The 19680-nt window shown below is 38.7% G+C and overlaps 1 protein-coding gene across 2 annotated transcripts in view; it reads left to right on the top strand.

Moving 5' to 3' along the window:
* The window catches only part of FAM120A (family with sequence similarity 120A), a 50869-nt gene extending 31410 nt beyond the window's left edge, over positions 1-19459 (top strand). For both annotated transcript variants that reach the window (XM_009282568.1, XM_009282567.1), the window contains exons 10-17: positions 2526-2775; positions 5893-6007; positions 9956-10165; positions 11337-11520; positions 12498-12635; positions 14138-14279; positions 14618-14714; positions 17488-19459. In XM_009282568.1, coding sequence (XP_009280843.1) covers positions 2526-2775; positions 5893-6007; positions 9956-10165; positions 11337-11520; positions 12498-12635; positions 14138-14279; positions 14618-14714; positions 17488-17799 — 1448 coding nt within the window. In that variant the 3' untranslated portion in view covers positions 17800-19459. The remainder of the gene's footprint in view (positions 1-2525; positions 2776-5892; positions 6008-9955; positions 10166-11336; positions 11521-12497; positions 12636-14137; positions 14280-14617; positions 14715-17487) is intronic.
* The last annotated feature ends 221 nt before the right edge of the window (positions 19460-19680 follow it).

The raw sequence follows: 19680 nt of genomic DNA, 5'->3' as shown, positions 1-19680 counted from the left end.
TGGCCCTTTCAAACCCCTTCCCTTTGACGGGCAGGACTGATGAAAAAACTACCTGCGCTCCCGAGTCCCTTACCGCCGCTCCCAGGGCTCTGTAGTCCTTCTTGATAGTCCTCAGATTGCTCCTGGCTGGGTCACTGGTGCCCACGTGAAACAGCAGCAGTGGATAATAGTCAGTGGACTGTACGAGGCTTGGTAGTCTCTTGGTGACATCCCTGGTATGAGCCCCTGGTAAGTGGCACACCTCTCTAGAGCGTGCGTCCGGTTGGCACAAATGGGTGCCTCCGTACCCCTCAGAAGAAAGTTGCCTACTACCATCACCCGTCATCCCCATCATTCAGAGAGGATACTGTTTGCCAGTCCACTAGAGTGACCTTCATATTAAACCGTTCTGCAAGAAGCATGGTTACCTTTCCCATAATAACCATTACTTCACAAAATTTTGAAGCCAGGATGGATCTCCAGTGTGACCTCTACAGGTAGTGTGTTACTGAAGGCGGTATGTTTTGAGAGCAAACTGAGGTACTCTGCCTGTGGCCTTAATCTTACAGGGTCGTGGAAGTTGTCATCCCCAGATTAAAAGCTTTGAACCAAATTTGAATGTTGAAACAGGATTGCAGGTAGAAAACATAGACATAAAATATTCCCTTCTAAGCTTGAGGTCTTTCTTTCACATATATTTCACATATAAACAACAGTGAAACATTTGTGTTCTGTACAGCTCTTTCCTTGCTGTTGTCTGCTGTTCCAGGAGTTGTAGAGGCTGAGGAAGTGGTCATCTGAGGGTGCTTAAATGTGATCTGCATATGGAGTTTGCATCTGCTTGCCTCTGGTGGGGCATCCAAACCCAGAAACTTGAGTGTAGCTAGGAGTATCGCCGCCATTGTCAAAAAGAGGTTGAAGGAAAGAAAAAAAGAACTCCAAAACACAAACAACTATTTTATGTCAATTGTCAAGAGTTTGGGTTTTTTTTTACTGCTAACAGATTAAACTGTTCTGCATAGTAGCCTCAAAACTAAGAAGTTTTGGTCCAAAAGTATCTCTTGCTTCTGAGACCTAAAGCAATTAAACAAGTCTTTGAGAGCCTACATAAAATACATCCTTTTATTTGTTCATGTTTGCTGTCCCAGGCCTAAACAAGAAGCGAAAACGGGTGTGATAAGCTGTGCGCAAATAATGGAGTAGCTCTGCTGGCTGTTAAAGCCCATCTTGTATAGCTTGGTGGCATATAAAAACTGGTAGCAACCAAAATAGAACATGATTTTGTAGTGAGGCTACCAACTAAATATATCAGAATATTTATTTTCATTGCTCCATGTTATCTTTGTAAAACTTACCCTGAGCTCTATGACATGTAGCTACAATGCTAGAGTAGTTTGATTCCAGAAAAGCATGAGAGTGCTTTGGGATGTTCCAGAGCTGCTTTTTTTAATCCCAGTCATCTCCTCTGCCATGGCTTGCCTGCCCCTAAATATAAAATTACTTGTAAGGCTGATGTCTGATTGCTGAAGGAGACTTCGTAGCTGTAAGGGCTATCCTGGCACCAGTAGTACTCTCCTCTCGATCTGTAACAAAGATTTCTAGCAGAAAGAGCAGGTCTGTGCTCCTGCAGTGAGTCTCTCTGGGCTGTGTAACCTGAAGCTTCACTAACAAGTTCCTTGAATCTTTCCACGCTGCGTAACTGGGCTCTGCGTTGAGAAGGGTGCAAACAAATTTTGAGCTGTGTCAAACTTGGGTCATTCCAAGGCCAAAGGTATCATTTCTCAGTCTTGACTTTTCTTTTTTTTTTTTTTCTTAAACTTGCGTTCTGTTTTGGTTGCCTTCAGACATAAAAAAGAGAGGTGATTTAGCAGCAATGTAGAGTTGAACAGTCTTGATGATGATGAAAGGGAGCGTAGCAGACACAAAAATACTAACCTCTTAATAGCAAGCAGTGCAGTAAATTGAAAGGCTTATGTAAAGTAATGTTTTGTAAAAATTTTTAGGCAAAAAACCCCCAAAACCCAAACCCACCCATATTTGAGATCTCGTTCCATTGCAGTAGTTGAACAACTACAAACAAATACAGCATAAGTTTTAAATCTGATTTGAATAAAATCACTAGGATCGTATTGTTCTTAAAAGACCACATATAGAATATATTTGTATTCGTGTACTATTTTTATTTATCACTGTACCTTTTTGATCAATAACAGATATTTTAGGGGAAAATTGCATTTTCAAATCATGCTGTTTGTTTTAGGAAAATATATGTAGTTCCTTTATGTGGTATATTAATTTGAAAATATTAATGTAACACTCCTAGTGTACAGTTGGTTGCATGCACTTACTTTGTAGGTGATCACAATTGAAAGATGGTCCGGACAGAGTTTGGTTTACCAATTTGGCAATGTGTAATCCAGAACATCAGTATCTATCGCCATCTCAAAGTGATGCTTTTTGGATCAAAATCTCTTGCACACAAAGTTTTAAATATACGCTGCTTTTTAACTCTGCATTTTTTTCTTTCAACTGTTGCCATTTTGTAGTTTCACCAGTGATAATTAAAGAATGGGCTGCTTACAAAGGAAAATCTCCTCAAACCCCTGAGCTGGTGGAAGCACTTGCGTTCAGGGAATGGACCTGTCCTAATCTGAAGAAGCTGTGGCTGGGAAAAGCAGTAGAAGACAAGAACCGAAGAATGAGGGCATTTTTGGCCTGTATGAGATCAGATACACCAGCAATGCTCAATCCAACTAACGTGCCCACTCATCTTATGGTGCTCTGTTGTGTACTAAGGTCAGTGTTACCTTAAGGTAAAACAGAATGAAGGAAAGGTTTTACCACGTAATCTTTCTGACATATTTAACTTTGTATTAAACTGTGAGTATGGAAAGTGTTAATTCACATTTGCAGCGTCACTAGGAGAAGGGGTTTGTTTCGTTTTTAGAACATCGCTGCTGTGAGTCTTAAAAGCATGCTGTATAGTCAACGTTTCTTTCTTCAGTCTCTAGAGGACTGAAGGGAAGAGAAAAAAAATGTTGTGTTGCAAAGAGGCCGCTGCAGCATTTGAATTAGTTTACCCTTACTATACTCTAGTCTTCAACTTCCTAAAAAAACAACATTTGGGGTCTCAGAGGCTGTGTTGGTGAAGTTGCAAAGCAAAAGAGAGAGTTCTTCAGAGGACGGCTGCAGAGCAGCTTATCGGGATGCAAGGTTGACGTGCATGATACTCTGCCTATGATGTGTTAGATTCCCTGTGTTCAAATTGCTCATCTAGTTGAGACGATGATAACCAACAGTTGGAAGTATTAATTCTTACACTTTGGCTTTGCAAAGAGAAAGTCACAAGGTCCAAAATACTTACCTGTTTAATTTTCAGATAGAAAATTGACTGACGAATTGAGAGATGCTTACCTTTTTGGAAAGGGGTGATTATTTCAATACAACTGGCTTATAAATCTGGCAGAATCCAAGGTTAGCATGTTGCACATGAAAAATTTTAAGCCATTTTTGAGAGCAATAAATGTAAATTTGTCTTCAGTTCTATTGTACTTTGTCTTGCCTTTTGAGCACTAAAACTCCTTTGTTTTTCTCCTTAGAGAATAGTAAGTGTACAAAAAATAGTCCAAATGGTATCTTAAAGTAGAGCTCCTCTTTCATTTGGACACCATGTTTCTCTCCTGTGACATGGAATATTTAAATTGTTGTTCATTAAGACGTGATGAGCATAAAATTCACTGACTAGATAATTTCTGAGTAATGTGTTATCTGGAAACCATGTTCACAAAGTCCTTTTACCATTAGTCTTTTTTATAAAGGCCGTGAATCTTTATATTTTTAGATGTATCAGAATCCACTTAAGTTTTAAATTCTTCTTCACTGGAAGCAGGCTCTTGCACAACAGGTTTTTTTTGTTGTTGCATTTTGGTGGCTTCTGATCAAATAAAATACCACTTGATTTACCTGTTAAAGGAAGCTTCTGAATAATGATGGGCTTCCTCTGTAGGTATATGGTACAGTGGCCGGGGGTTCGTATACTTCGTCGCCAGGAACTTGATGCTTTTCTTGCCCAAGCGTACTATTTTTATTTATCACTGTACCTTTTTGATCAATAACACAGATATTTTAGGGGAAAATTGCATTTTCAAATCATGCTGTTTGTTTTAGGAAAATATATGTAGTTCCTTTATGTGGTATATTAATTTGAAAATATTAATGTAACACTCCTAGTGTACAGTTGGTTGCATGCACTTACTTTGTAGGTGATCACAATTGAAAGATGGTCCGGACAGAGTTTGGTTTACCAATTTGGCAATGTGTAATCCAGAACATCAGTATCTATCGCCATCTCAAAGTGATGCTTTTTGGATCAAAATCTCTTGCACACAAAGTTTTAAATATACGCTGCTTTTTAACTCTGCATTTTTTTCTTTCAACTGTTGCCATTTTGTAGTTTCACCAGTGATAATTAAAGAATGGGCTGCTTACAAAGGAAAATCTCCTCAAACCCCTGAGCTGGTGGAAGCACTTGCGTTCAGGGAATGGACCTGTCCTAATCTGAAGAAGCTGTGGCTGGGAAAAGCAGTAGAAGACAAGAACCGAAGAATGAGGGCATTTTTGGCCTGTATGAGATCAGATACACCAGCAATGCTCAATCCAACTAACGTGCCCACTCATCTTATGGTGCTCTGTTGTGTACTAAGGTCAGTGTTACCTTAAGGTAAAACAGAATGAAGGAAAGGTTTTACCACGTAATCTTTCTGACATATTTAACTTTGTATTAAACTGTGAGTATGGAAAGTGTTAATTCACATTTGCAGCGTCACTAGGAGAAGGGGTTTGTTTCGTTTTTAGAACATCGCTGCTGTGAGTCTTAAAAGCATGCTGTATAGTCAACGTTTCTTTCTTCAGTCTCTAGAGGACTGAAGGGAAGAGAAAAAAAATGTTGTGTTGCAAAGAGGCCGCTGCAGCATTTGAATTAGTTTACCCTTACTATACTCTAGTCTTCAACTTCCTAAAAAAACAACATTTGGGGTCTCAGAGGCTGTGTTGGTGAAGTTGCAAAGCAAAAGAGAGAGTTCTTCAGAGGACGGCTGCAGAGCAGCTTATCGGGATGCAAGGTTGACGTGCATGATACTCTGCCTATGATGTGTTAGATTCCCTGTGTTCAAATTGCTCATCTAGTTGAGACGATGATAACCAACAGTTGGAAGTATTAATTCTTACACTTTGGCTTTGCAAAGAGAAAGTCACAAGGTCCAAAATACTTACCTGTTTAATTTTCAGATAGAAAATTGACTGACGAATTGAGAGATGCTTACCTTTTTGGAAAGGGGTGATTATTTCAATACAACTGGCTTATAAATCTGGCAGAATCCAAGGTTAGCATGTTGCACATGAAAAATTTTAAGCCATTTTTGAGAGCAATAAATTTAAATTTGTCTTCAGTTCTATTGTACTTTGTCTTGCCTTTTGAGCACTAAAACTCCTTTGTTTTTCTCCTTAGAGAATAGTAAGTGTACAAAAAATAGTCCAAATGGTATCTTAAAGTAGAGCTCCTCTTTCATTTGGACACCATGTTTCTCTCCTGTGACATGGAATATTTAAATTGTTGTTCATTAAGACGTGATGAGCATAAAATTCACTGACTAGATAATTTCTGAGTAATGTGTTATCTGGAAACCATGTTCACAAAGTCCTTTTACCATTAGTCTTTTTTATAAAGGCCGTGAATCTTTATATTTTTAGATGTATCAGAATCCACTTAAGTTTTAAATTCTTCTTCACTGGAAGCAGGCTCTTGCACAACAGGTTTTTTTTGTTGTTGCATTTTGGTGGCTTCTGATCAAATAAAATACCACTTGATTTACCTGTTAAAGGAAGCTTCTGAATAATTATGGGCTTCCTCTGTAGGTATATGGTACAGTGGCCGGGGGTTCGTATACTTCGTCGCCAGGAACTTGATGCTTTTCTTGCCCAAGCATTGTCTCCAAAGCTCTATGAACCTGACCAGCTTCAGGAACTCAAGGTAATTCTTGACTATAACTTTGATAATTTAAGAGATTTATTCCCAGCTGATCCATATTGTTAACTGTAGTGGGTGATGTGTATGTGCCTGTCTCACTAAAAGCCTTCTGTAATTACCTATACTTTCCAAAATATTAATCTTAGTATTTTAAAGTGTTGCAAAGGTTGATAATCAGTTCTGTTTCACTGGTTGGATAGATAACTAAAATCTTAAATGCATTCTATACTGCGGAACCTTTTCTCACAATTTCTTAAGTAGTTGTCTCTTGGAAGTTTAAAACAGATGTGCTTCCATTAAAAAGATTAAAAAAAAAAAAAAAGAAAAAGACTTAATCCTTGTGTGGCTGTTCTTAATTACTAAGCCATGAAAAAAATTAAAAAAAAAAAAAAAGAAAAAGACTTAATCCTTGTGTGGCTGTTCTTAATTACTAACCTGGGTATTTTTTCATGATTCAGCATTCAAAAGATTTTTGCAGCTAATTGTAAAAATGGAGAGAGACTTGCATAATCTTGAATGGAAAAATGCAGGAGAGAAAAAGGGAAAACAGTCACAGAATTGTAGAAATAATTATTTTGAGGATTTTAAAAGTTAAGATCTCAAAGTTTCTATTTTTTTCTAATACAGTAGTATTATATGAAGTAAATACAGCTAGCTAATTGATAGAGTTGCTTAGTGTGGTATCCTTATTGTAAATACAGAATGCCTATCAATCTGTGCAACTTCATCTTACTCTGGGGGATTTCCCCATTCAATCTTCATATGTTCACAGTGAAATTTCCTCTTCTAGCCTTTGAGCTAAAATATGCAAGATTTGGTTTTTGCTTTTACCTTGTTTGCTCTTCAGAATTTGTTTGGAACCTACTATGAAGTTCTCTGAATAAAATGGTAGAATTTAGTCCTTTTATTTTTTTAAGCAAACATTTTTCTGAATGGAAATAATTTTAGATACTTTTTTCTACATAATGTACCTTAAGCCCAATAGTGTATTTGATAACTGGAAGCTATGGGAGGTTTTAGGATGTATAGGGAATGCACAACTGGAAGTGATCCATCTTATCTCCTGTCTGCACTGATGATCAACATAGCGAAGGAGGTGAGATGCTGATCGCCTCTTCATCGTGCAACCTCGTGTTGGAGAAATCATTTCAGATAGTCCTTCAGGTACCGTAGGGCTCGAGTCAGGAAAGTCTAGTGACCAGTTCTGCTCCCAGCAGTGCCTGGATACATGCTGTCCTTAGTTAAATCAGCAAGGAGAAGGTGGTACTTGTTTCCCAAGTTTGTTCATATTCATAGGTGCACACTGCAGAGGGACACAGACAAAAGCAGCAATCCTAGCACCGCTCTTCTCAGAAGAAACAATACTTAAGCTCACGCAGATTTCAGCTATTAGGCTTTTCTAAGGAATATTTTGCCACTAATACAAGAGCATTCTCAAAGCCAACAAGTGACTTATTTCTCTTCTGTGGGTGACGAGCAGAATCTGGCTTGCATTCCTGCATGTAGCACCCTGGCAAGGACTTCTCAGTCTCAATCTATAAACCAAATCAGTCTGCTCGTGGAAACCCAGCACTTAGCCATAGAAGTACTAATAAATGTAAGGGGAAGAAAACAACTGAATCCACTTTGGAATCTATTTGAACTTACCACACAGCAAGTAGAGAATTCACGTTAGCAATCTTAATGGCAAAGTTAACAGAAAAACAAAATCCTCTTCCCATATACCAAAGAATGAATGCCAACAGCTCAAATAATAAATAAAGAAATAAAATCCAACAGGAAGAAATTTATTTGGCTTTTCCCTCATTGCTGAAAAAGATGTGAAGAAACACAGGATGAAGACAGCTATAACGAACAGCTGATGAGTTCATGCAAGACTGCTTGTTTGCTCCAGCACTTAGGACTGAATTGCTGCTGACATGGATTATAAGCGTATTAGACTCCTGAGAACAGCATTTTTGAGTATTCCTCATTGTAGCTAATTCCTTAAAAGCACCCTAAATGTAGATCCTGTCCGTCAGGAGAATCATTCAGGTGTTTGCTGGAACTCCTTTACAATGTGTTTACTAGACGTTCAAGCTGGAAGCCCTGTGTGCTTACTGGGCCTTTCAGAACCCTGGAGATTCTGGTCCAAAGAAGGTGACAGTTGTCTGCGTTGTATGAAGAGCAGTACTTTGTCTTCAGGGAAGCACGTGGCCAACCTCTGCCAAAGGAATGAACTGACAATGAGTTACCCTGTATGTTCAGAAGAAATGTACGTAGCTCATCTGAGGTGACGAACATTGGACTCGGTGGAGTATGGTGGAGAGCCTTTTAAAGTCTCATGAGAACAATGAGAGCGTGGTTCAAGACATCTACCCCAAGCTCTCCTGAAGTTGAGTAATTGTACCTGTGGGTATCGGTGGAAGTTCAAATGTCAGTTTTGTAGGGAAGGCTGGATGCCTCAAAGACCTGCAGTGTGTCAGCCACTTAGTCTTCAATGTCCATTTTCAAAACACAACACAATAAACAAATAACATCATGGGGTAGAGATTTTGGCAAAGGTATCTATAAGAGTTATCAAAGTCTTGCCTCTCTCTTAAGATTTGATGCAAAGAGGAGGAAACCCCACTGTGAAAATTGCTGGTCTTAGAGATCTAAGAAAGGAATTCCCAGAGAAAATACTTTTTCCATTCCAACACAAAACGAAAGGCAGAGACAAGGCAAGTGATAAACAGCATACGATATTTTTGTTTAATAGAAATTGTTCTCCAAATTTTATTTTTAAATCACATAAAGACTAATATGGGTCGTTTCCATAATAGATGTTGGTTAACTGAAAGATGCAATATTTCATGCAGTGTTGTTACTGTCTTCATACGAAGCAGCTGCTTCTCTTTTTGTTGAAGTCAGACAGAACGAGCAGCTGAGTTTGAACCCAGCTGCATTATCTGCAAAACGATCTGGATAGTCTTTTGGATCGTAAAGGTTGCTTATGCATAAGGAAGGCAATGTAGTTTAATTTTAAAATCTAATACCAAGGTCTTGCAAATGTTCCCAAGAAAGGGCTGATATTTTCGGAAGTATTTTAGAGAACACTAGTAGTGATATTTTCTTATGCCAGGGCTAAAAACATATTTGCTGCAAGCAAATCCTTCTTGCTTCTGCCACCAGCTATTATTCACTATTTAATTCTACCTTTGTGTATCTATCCTGCATCCTAAATAAAGCTGTTGTATGCATAAACATTGCTTCATTAATAAGAGACACGTTCTAACAGCAAAATCTCGAATCAAGCTAATAGAAAATCCGTTATAAAGGAGTTGGAAGGAAAATGGGGTATGTGGGAAGAAAAATTGAATGCTAACATTGAGCTCATTCCTGAAACTTTCTACAAAAAAAAATCTCAGAAGCACAAGATTTTTTGAAATAAATTTTTTAATGACATTTTCTACTGCTGATTTCCTGTAAGTGTCTTTAAAGCTTTTCCTTGCTATAACATGCTTTATCATGGTTTCAAAAACTCTGTACTGCATATTTATCAATGATCTTAATGCAGCTGAAGTATGCATCTTAGGTGGTTCAGACACCACATGCCACAAATTAAAGATGAGTATTTTACTTAAAGCTTTTTACTGACTTCTTGATAATGAATTGAGTTAAAACATTAAAATATGAGAAACAATTTCCTGTGCTTTGTTGTTGAGAAAATAGAGTTTTTTGGGTTTATCTCTCACCTCTCGAGTGGATGGATGGGAACAACAGCCTTCCTGAGTATTGCAGTTTTGCATGCACAGGCAATAGATTCTGGTGCGTTCTTCTAGTCAAACTGGCAATTATGTGTGAAAAGTCTGGACAACCTTTTAAAATCGCTCTGTTTTCAAGAGTTTTGACAATAATGTAACTACTGGAATAACTTTGAATTACATCTCATTATTATCTTACTAAATTTCCAATTTTTTTTTTAAACAGATTGAGAATCTTGATCCCCGAGGAATTCAGCTGTCTGCTTTATTTATGAGTGGTGTCGATATGGCACTTTTTGCAAACGATGCTTGTGGACAGCCAATTCCATGGGAGCACTGCTGTCCGTGGATGTATTTTGATGGAAAATTATTCCAGACCAAGCTCATCAAAGCAAGCCGGGAGAAAGTTCCGCTCATTGACCTCTGTGATGGTCAGGTGTGTAGTTTCAGAAGCGTGACAGAGTATCAAGTGTGCCAAATTTTCAGAAGTGTGAGGTGTGGTTGGTTGATCAGTCATTTACTTCACGTATCATCTCTGTACTTTTAAAAGGGAAATATGAGGTGAATGGCTAATGGGTATTTTTCAGCTCTATTTACTCTCCTATCTCTTGTTGATGATTGAGATGGCATTTTGGTAGATTTGGAAAAAGTAAACTGGCGTAAATTTTCATTTATTTTTTTTCCTCTCTGGAAACGGAAACTTGAATGCAATTGTGATGTAATGAACGACTGAGTTGAAAACTCTCTCTGCTCATTGGTTCAAGTACTGTCTTTTTGGGTCAAGCTAGCAAGACTGTCACAAAGGACTAAGCTGCAATGGTTTTACAGTGAAAGAAAACTTGTGATTTCTATGTTATTTTACGGACTGTGAAGTCATTCTTATGGTCCTTAAGCTCAAAATCTTTTCACATTTCTTACGACCATCTTAAAATACAAATGAATTAGTTTTTTGTGGTATCCAAATGATGCCAAGTTATTATCTAAATATAAAAAGAGGAAACTGATAAAAATCAACAGTTTACTGAATGACCAAAACTGTTTTTTAACTTTTTGGGAGGTATGAAATCTTAACACCACAGCTTACCTCTTCTTATTTCTGACTCAAGGGAAACTGATCATAGATTAAATATTGATGATGGCTGTGGTCCCTCTCAGGCTTGGTAGCCTCCAGGCATGCTTTAGCCTGTTTACATAGATTTTGTTTTGCACTCCAGGTTTATGGTGATTATTCTGTTTAAAGTAAAGGGCTGCATTAAGTGTTCAGGAGACTATAAAAGGAGGTTTCTCAGTTCCTTTCTGGAAAGCCCTTTCTAACTTTTAAACTGTTTCTGTGTTACCGACTTCTAAACTGCCTCAGTATTTAGACTCCCATCTCTCTACCGATACATAAAGATTTTCTTGTGAACAATTCGAATATCACTGAACTATTAGTAGGTATGCAAGACAGATGACTGTAATTTTCTAGCTAGCTTTATGGAATTTGTTTGCAGTAGTTGTCTACTATTCTATTATTTTGCTCTCTTCTTTGAATTTGTGGTGTAAATGTAGCTTTATACAGTTGAAATCAGAATTTTAACATCTCTCTGTGACTTTCTCTTTATTCGTAGGCTGAGCAGGCAGCCAAGGTTGAAAAGATGCGTCAGAGCATCCTAGAAGGATTAAATTTCTCCAGGCAGAACCATCCTCTCCCATTCCCACCTCCACCTGCCATGCCTTTCTATCCAGCTTCTATGTATCCTCGACACTTTGGGCCAGTCCCACCACCTCAGGGCAGGGGGAGAGGCTTTGCTGGTAAGTGATGGGACAGTGGTGCGAAACATGTTGGTGTGGAGCGTTATCTTGTCTTTCACATTCCCAAGACTATGAACGGATTTGCTTGTTCGATTTCATAGGAAAAATACATGAAAGCAAGTGGTTGACATGTGTTTGTCATGTGCCAGTCACTGTATTTTGTTGTTACTTTCATTAGCCATAGCCTAGCAATATGGAATGTGTTGTATTGCTGCGTATTTCCATCAGGATTTTTAGTAACTGTGCCAGATCAAACTACTTTTACCGCTATTTTATGAATAGAAAAAAGAGGAATGGATCAACACTGGATGATTTGAAAAGGCTCTTATGTGCACTGTACATTGCTTCAAAACATTTATATTTATAAATATTAAGAATGCCTAAATTAATGGACACAGTTTAACTGTCAGGGTTGAAGACACCCTTTCCTCCTCCCCACCCCTCTGTGTTTTGCTACAGTCGTTTAATCACTGGCACCCTTGAGTGTAAAAACTGCTGTAACCATTCCAGGCTGTTTCTAGAATTACTCCCTTTCTCAGAATCTCCCCAGTACCAAGGCCCATAGGTGTATTGATACTGGACATTGGGAGTAAGATGTTCTTGGGGTGCCACAACTGTAGCCATCGGAGCTCATTGCCAAAAAATTGTCGCAAGCCTTCCAATGCTCATTATGCCGTAGAAGTCGGGATGCCCGTTCCAAACCCAGGTTAAAGGCCTGCTCTTTGGATAAGAGACCCCGTGCTCCCTAAGGCAGCAGGACATCTTTGGCCAGGGCTTCCTCGGCGGTGGTGGCTTGCTCCCGTGCAGCATCGCCCGGGCCGGCCGTGGGCTGCTCCTGCCCAGCCTGCAGGAGCGCGACCCTCCCTGCTGACTCCGGAAGGATGGAAGGAGGCAGCAGCATCTCTGCTAGGGGCCTTCCCGGATGCCTGGCCCCCTCACAGCTTTTCCCCTGTCTTTCTTTACCCTGGGTCTAACAGGAGTCTATGGCTTCGGAGGCCCTTATGGGGAAACAGTAGCCACAGGCGCTTACCGGGCCTTCCGGGTGGCAGCAGCGGCAGGACACTCCGGAGCCTTCTCTGGCAATGACAGCAACAGGACTAGCAAGTTTCAGGGCGGTAATTATACCCAAAACCCTTTTCTTAGAGCTTCTGGCAACGGCTTCCTTCACTTTACGGTTTGGTCTGAGGCTTTCCTACTGACTGCCGGTCTCCCTTTCTCCCTAACTGTCTCAGCTCTCCCTCTCTAGAGCCTGCCCAGGCTGCTGTCTGCTCTGCTCTCCCAGGCACTCTCCCCAGGTCCCTGCCGCAAGCCCCTCGGCGCCAGCCTCTCTCACGCCTAGAAACCCTCCTCCAAACACAGGATAGCCGTAAAACCGAACGAGACGGTCTGTCTCCTGCGCTTCAAAATGCGAGAGTGGAATCTGTAATCAGCTGAACTTTGCTTGAATGTATTAACAGTTATTTTCTGAAATTCGGGGGCAGTTGAGCTTTTTGCAAAAACAACCCAACGTAGAAATGACTGACTTCAGTGTTACTGCTAACCTGTTCTTCGCTGGTGTCAATGTCGGCATGGACACAGGCGTGAGATTTATTTACCTCCCTGTGTGCCCGTTGCTCGTCTCCTGTACGAGATGGGACAGTGGAAACCTGTTAATTCCAATCCCCCATTCAGGGTAAAATTTTCCCATATATTTAGCTGTCCTTTCTGGCCTCTGAGCTTTTGTCCTAAGAGCGAACATACCTCTAATGCTTCGTGGTGTGAATAACTTTGCCCCCATAAACAATGTGCATTTGAAGCTGAAAGACTTGTACAGGGAAGTATGAACCTTTTTGAATTTAATCAGTAATTTAGTTTCTAGCAAATTAACGTTTGAGGACTAATTGCGGCTGCATAAATGCTGTGTTTTGTAACCTTTTCAGTGCTGATGGTCTTACCAGTAACATCTGGCTCAGTTGCACTTTCCTAGATTTCTTGAAATATATGTTATGCCCTGGTGTTGATTTTTAAGGGCAAAACACAGGTATAAAGATATGAGCAACTTGAATAGAAGATACATTCCTATTTAGACAATTGCAGTTTTACCTGCTTTCTTGGTAGGGGAAGGATAAACCGACCTTTTACACCCAGATCAGTTTAATGCTATATTTTTATAACAACTTAGTGTTAGTACAGATAATTCTGCCTAGTAAGTTGTTTATAGCAATTACAATCTGCGTGTCTTATGCTGATATTTGGTGTTCACTAAAGTGCCTTTAAACCTGCAAAAATTACTTCTTCGTTAGGAATGCAGGAAAAAAAAATATCTTCAGATAGCTTGTAAAATTTCACTTCAGTTTCTTAATGTTTATCTAAAGTATATTTTTAATTACTGAAACTGAAGTAGTCATGTAAGATCATTTTTCTTTTCAGAATTCATATCTATTTTTAAAAAGGGGGGGAAAGAAAGACTCTTGGAGTTACAATGCTTCTGAAAGACCGCAAAATGAGCAATAATCTCCCAGTATCAAAAGAGGAAACTGTATATGTGATAAAATCCGGGCAAACCAGTTTTCCATTCGTTCGTGACTTTAATGTTATGATTGTGAAGATCAAGGTTTGGTTTTGCTTTTATGTGCAGGAGTCCAACCTATTCCTTCTCAGGGAGGGAAACTTGAAATTGCCGGCACTGTAGTCGGCCATTGGGCTGGAAGCAGACGTGGACGAGGGGGTAGAGGGCCATTTCCTCTGCAGGTCGTTTCTGTGGGAGGACCAGCGAGGGGGTAAGTGCAGTCTTCTGGAACGTACTTTTCATATGTGGTTTAATGATTGGGGAAAAAGGTAAAACAGGGAAAAGTTGGAGGCATTTAGAAATTGCATACAACACATTTGAGGACACATGAGGTAAATTATACCCACTGAGTATTCAAGAAGAGCATTTACATTCAGCAGTAGAACCCTGTAATTCTGAATTAGTTATATTGCTTCTTTAAAGGAGTGTAAATGTTAGTCACTAGACAGTAAAGCTAGAAAAAAGATCTTCCAGCAAAATAAAATTTGAAGTAGATTTAAACAAAGCTGATACGTATTTTTCTTTCTTCCTTTCCCTCAAAACTTACAGGCGTCCTAGAGGAGTTATTTCCACTCCAGTGATAAGAACTTTTGGAAGAGGCGGAAGGTACTATGGGAGAGGTTATAAAAGCCAGGGAGCAATTCAGGTAATAAAGCCATGTGCCTGACTTCAAAACACTCTAGTTCACAGGCTAGTATGGTACGGACTTCCAGACCAGCTAATATTGACAAGCACAACTTTAAAAGATAAAAGCGTTTCTTACAATGATCTTGCCTACGTGTTGAAGCTGTAAGCTGCACAACCACTGATGAATGACAGGCTAGTGCTGCATCTCAATTATAAGCAAACTTTGGTTATAAAGACAGACATGGAAAAATGTATTTTGATATGAAGGCTGTGCCTACACAGCTCTAACCAGCCGTGGGAGTAGGAGAAAATTTAGGAAAATGGGAGAAATACAAAGCTGAAACAAATTAGGCGTTTCTGTTCCCACCCCAACTCTTTCCCAGTTTCTTTTCTGGGACCACGGTCCAACCTCATGAAGAAAAATCAGTAGCAGTAGAAGGCTCTTTGCTGCTGCATGGCTCCAAATGTAAGAACTTACTCTAAACTTCTAGGAAATGACAGACCAGTCATGCCCCCATGAGCACACAGTTTCGTTTTCGGGGACAACGTATGAAGCGTCTGTGGATCATGGTTTTTGTCTTTTCCATGGATCCTTTAAATATAGCTGAAGCAAACTGCTGTTTCGTGTTAAATGCCAATTGCTTCAGAGTTATGTTTTCCTCCCTTTTCCATTGTTCTTGCTGCCATGCAGTTTTGAGCGTCGATGCGAGTCCCAGTGGTAATGGGTGAGTGGGTAGTAAATAGGTGGAAAACTTTCACAATAAATATATCATATGGATCTGCAATTTGTCATGGAGACATTAGTATATAAGAGTAAGGGGGTGTTTGCAGGTATCAGATAGTGAGAGAAGGGATGTTCTCCAGTGGATAATGAAGCAACTGTTAACTTAAAGTAAAACTTGCTGCGTTCTAGGTGTAAAAATTCAAATACTTCTCTTCCTTGCTAAATTTCTGTGTATACAGATTATATATGTCTACAAATGTACCTATGTATTTAAAGCTTTACATCTTTTACTTTAAATAGAAGAAAAACCACTATGTTAATTATATAGTATCTAATTTCCAAATACTTTAACCTATGAAATAAAGGAAGCCCTGAGAAGGAGCTCCCAAATATTCTGCGCTTACTAGAGGTTTACATATGTAAATGTAGTTCAGATAGTACCTGAAGGTGGATGGTAGACAGTCTTGACAGACAGTCAGCAAGTTTGGGTATTCATATTTTTATTAATGATATGCAATTTGGATGGTAAATACTTGTGGTCACAAGGATGTTGGTCTAAAATCGTGCCTGTGATAGGGAGAAGAAAGATAAACGGTGGCATTTTCTATTGACTGGTCCTGAGCTCATTGGATTTTACGATCACCAGTCACTGTACTCTAGAGTATGTTCCTTTTACAGGAAAAGAAAAAAGGTGAATTAAAATGCCTGTGGCAGGGAGAACTTGGAAAACTTAATGCATAACAAGTAGATTTTGATACCCAGTTAAGACTAACTGGCAACAGTGTCCTTCCCTGTCTTACAAACCCGGGCGGTTAAGGAAAGAGTGCCTGGGTAGGGCCAGATTCAGACATGCGTATTTACACCAAGCAAGATCCTGCCTGCGGTGGCTTTATTGATACTCATTATGAGGCGGGAGGGGAAAAGGTTGGAGAACCCGACTGAAATAAGCAATTTGTATTTAGCAAACATTAAGACGTGCCTATTTTTTCACCAGATGAGACCTTTCACTCTTGATCTGGAAAGAAACAAAAGCGTGTATTTAATCTAAGACTTAACACTTAGTAAAGCCTGTGAAGAAGTACATTTACACATGTGATATAATACTCATTGTCCTCATATGCCAGTCACAGACCTATGCAATGCTACTGCAGAATCTTTTGTGATTTTCTGGAAAACAAGGTTTGTGGTCCTGATGCTAGAGAAGAACAGTTCTTACCCACCTGCAAAATCTTTCAGCAATTCAGGAAAGTACTAACCATGCTGTTTCTAGTATGTCAAAATTAAGATTATTACACTATGAAACTGTTTGCTATTGTTTGAGGCATATATGATGTCCGTATCTTAAGTCATTTCTTAGTACTTGACTTTGTTAACAGCGTGACAGATAAGAACGTTGCTTCTTAGCAACCCAACCTACTGATTTTGGTTTGTTGTTTAAAGCCTATTACGTTTCTGGAACGCTCAGATTCATTGTTGCAGAGACTTAAAAACTAAACATACGTTCTAATGCTGCATAAATCTGTTTTTTATTGTTATACTCAGTCTTGTAAGATTCTACTATATGCTTTTCGTATGAAGTCACTTTCCTAATCTCCGAAGCATATAGACTAGTATAGATAATATTGCATGGTACTTTTGCACTTCTTTACAGTTTGTCTGAAAAAAGCTTTGGTTTGTATTTGAATAACATGTAATCATACCATTAAATTATAACGTATATGAACCAAGAAGCAGAGTTAAGCTGTATATTGATTCTCAGTTTTGGTGTTTCCAGCCGTTTACGTAGCTCTTACACTGTGCAATAACCATCGGAGTTAGAAAGGGCATTTTACCGCAGGAGCGTCGGAAGGCATGGCTAGAAGGCACTCAGAAATGCTGACAGTTCTTTCTCATCCGTGCTGTGCTGTTTATTTTGTATGCCACTTCTTATTTCAGCAGTACATAATACTCGGTATTCGCTTGTCATCCTTCTGCACACTGCATGCTGCCTATTAATAGTGTCTTTGTAACAGATTGTAAATATATCGCAGTGGTTCTTCAGTAATTTTCTTCTTTTTTTAAAAAATAGGGCAAACCTCCTTATGCTGCTTCAGCAGAAGAAGTAGCCAAAGAACTTAAGTCAAAATCAGAGGAATCTAAATCCTCAATTGTGTCTTCAGATGGATCCCTGGCTGAAAATGGAGTTGTGAATGAGGAAAAACCAGCTTCCCAGATGAATGGGAATACAGGAGACATCAGGGCTTCCAATCAGTCTGAAAGTGCCTTGAGTAATGACTCTAAAATGTGCAATACAAATCCTCACTTAAATGCACTAAATGCAGACAGTGTTTGCCATAAAGATGATGCTCTTGAGGCCACTGTCTTAAAAAAAGAAGAGTAAACTTATTTTTTATAGAGGGTGAAGGATGTTGGGAAGGGTCAGGATTAGGAATATCTGGAAAGAAAGAGAGCCTACAGTTACGTACATTTTTTCCTTTCCGTAAGAGAAAAATGAGGACTTTGGAAATTCGGATCCCTCTTTGATGTCAGAGATTTAAACAACACATTTTTAGTTTTAACCAGTTGTAGTCAAAATGCTACAATAAAACAAAAAAGAAAGAGAATGAAGAGCATTTGACTCCCGCACTTAAAATGAAGTATACATAAAGTTTAAACTGGTTATGACAAAAGCTTGTAGTTTTGTTTTTTGAAATATAAAGAAAACAAATTTTGGCAGTCTTTAAGTATATATAGCTTAAAATATAATTTTTAGTACTTGGCACCATATGTATGCCATTATATTTGATTTTGCATTACTGTGTCACAATAAAGCTTTCTTTAAGGCTTTGATTTCATGATTATGGGGGGAAAAAGGCACAACCACAGTTTTTTCTTTCTTAAATTTCATCACCGTTGATGTGGTTCTTTTGTGTTAAAATGTGCAAACTATCGAAACTAAAAATTATAGAGTAATATTGCAGTTCTGCTGATTTTAAATATACATCATACATACTTTACAAGCAAGTTAAATGGAGATAAACTTGAAATCATAGAAGATGCAAATGACCTTTCAAAATAAACACAATGTGTTCTGAAACTTTTTGTGACTAATACCATGCATCCGTGATCAATGAACTATGTGGTTTTGAATCAGACGTAGACCATTAGTACTACTATTTGAGCTAAACTTCTGCATGGTTCATAATTTTTAAAGTGTGTAGTTAATATTATGCATGTTATTGTCCTCTTTCTTCCATTCTTACAAGTACTGTGCCCATTTGCAAAACAAAAAGCTAATAATCAGTAATAGTCCTATAAAAGATGTTAACTATGTTTAGTCATTGACTGATCTTGCTCTAACCTTAAAATTTTGTGATTATTGACCTCTGTTGCATTTATTCTAAAACTTAAAAAAAAAAAAAATTATCTAGCCGTTTTGAATATCAACGTTACCCTGGTGTACTCATTGCTGTATGCATTATTGTTCTCTGTTGCTGTTTTATGCCTTCATATTAGCAAATATGAAATTCTGTGAAAAACAAAAAAAAAAAGCTTTGATCTTCAAAAAAAAAAAGTACCCCCCTTCTGTAGCAGGAAACAAATGGCTTGTTCTTGAGAACTTTCCCATCAAGAATTTAGTATAAGCAAATATACCTGTATCATTTTGATGTTTTTGTTAGTGTTTCCAAACTTAATGTACTTCAAAATCAGAATCATTTCTTTATATTCGTTTTCATATAATTCTCCTGATGCTCTTCATCACACATTAGTGATCAGAAATGAGGTGTAATTCCCCATTCCCTGCCCGCAAGAGCTAAGTAGGTATCTTAATGTAAGTTGAAGGGAGTTCTGCCCCAACTCATGGATTGTGCAAGAATGAACTACTGTTGGGTTTGATTGGTTGTAGATGGATTGTGGTGTGGTGTATTTGAAGGCTATTGAATGCAACTTACAGTGCTTAATAAAAATCTTTATTCTTTTAGTATAAAATACTGTATGCCTTTTTTGTCAACTATTTTTTTAATTAACATGTTGTAAATAAAAGTTTTCCTATGCCCAAATGAAGTGACTGAGTTAGCAGACTACGTGATGTCCTCCCAAACGACGGAGAAGGAAAACGCAACCTTCGCACGCTGCCGCTGTTGGGGGAGGCCGCACCTGGTCGGAGTAATGCTTTGTCCTCTTTGTTTTGTGCAGCTACTTCAGATGCCCGCGTGTAAATGCGAGATGGTTAAAAGATGCAAAATAAGACAGAAATAACAGGGGCGGGTGGGGTTAGAAA

This window comes from Aptenodytes forsteri, unplaced genomic scaffold (assembly GCF_000699145.1).
Source record: "Aptenodytes forsteri isolate BGI_AS27 unplaced genomic scaffold, ASM69914v1 Scaffold438, whole genome shotgun sequence".
Lineage (NCBI taxonomy): Eukaryota > Metazoa > Chordata > Aves > Sphenisciformes > Spheniscidae > Aptenodytes > Aptenodytes forsteri.
The sequence above is the reverse complement of the archived record's forward strand: the minus strand, read 5'-3'. Positions and strand labels throughout refer to the sequence as shown.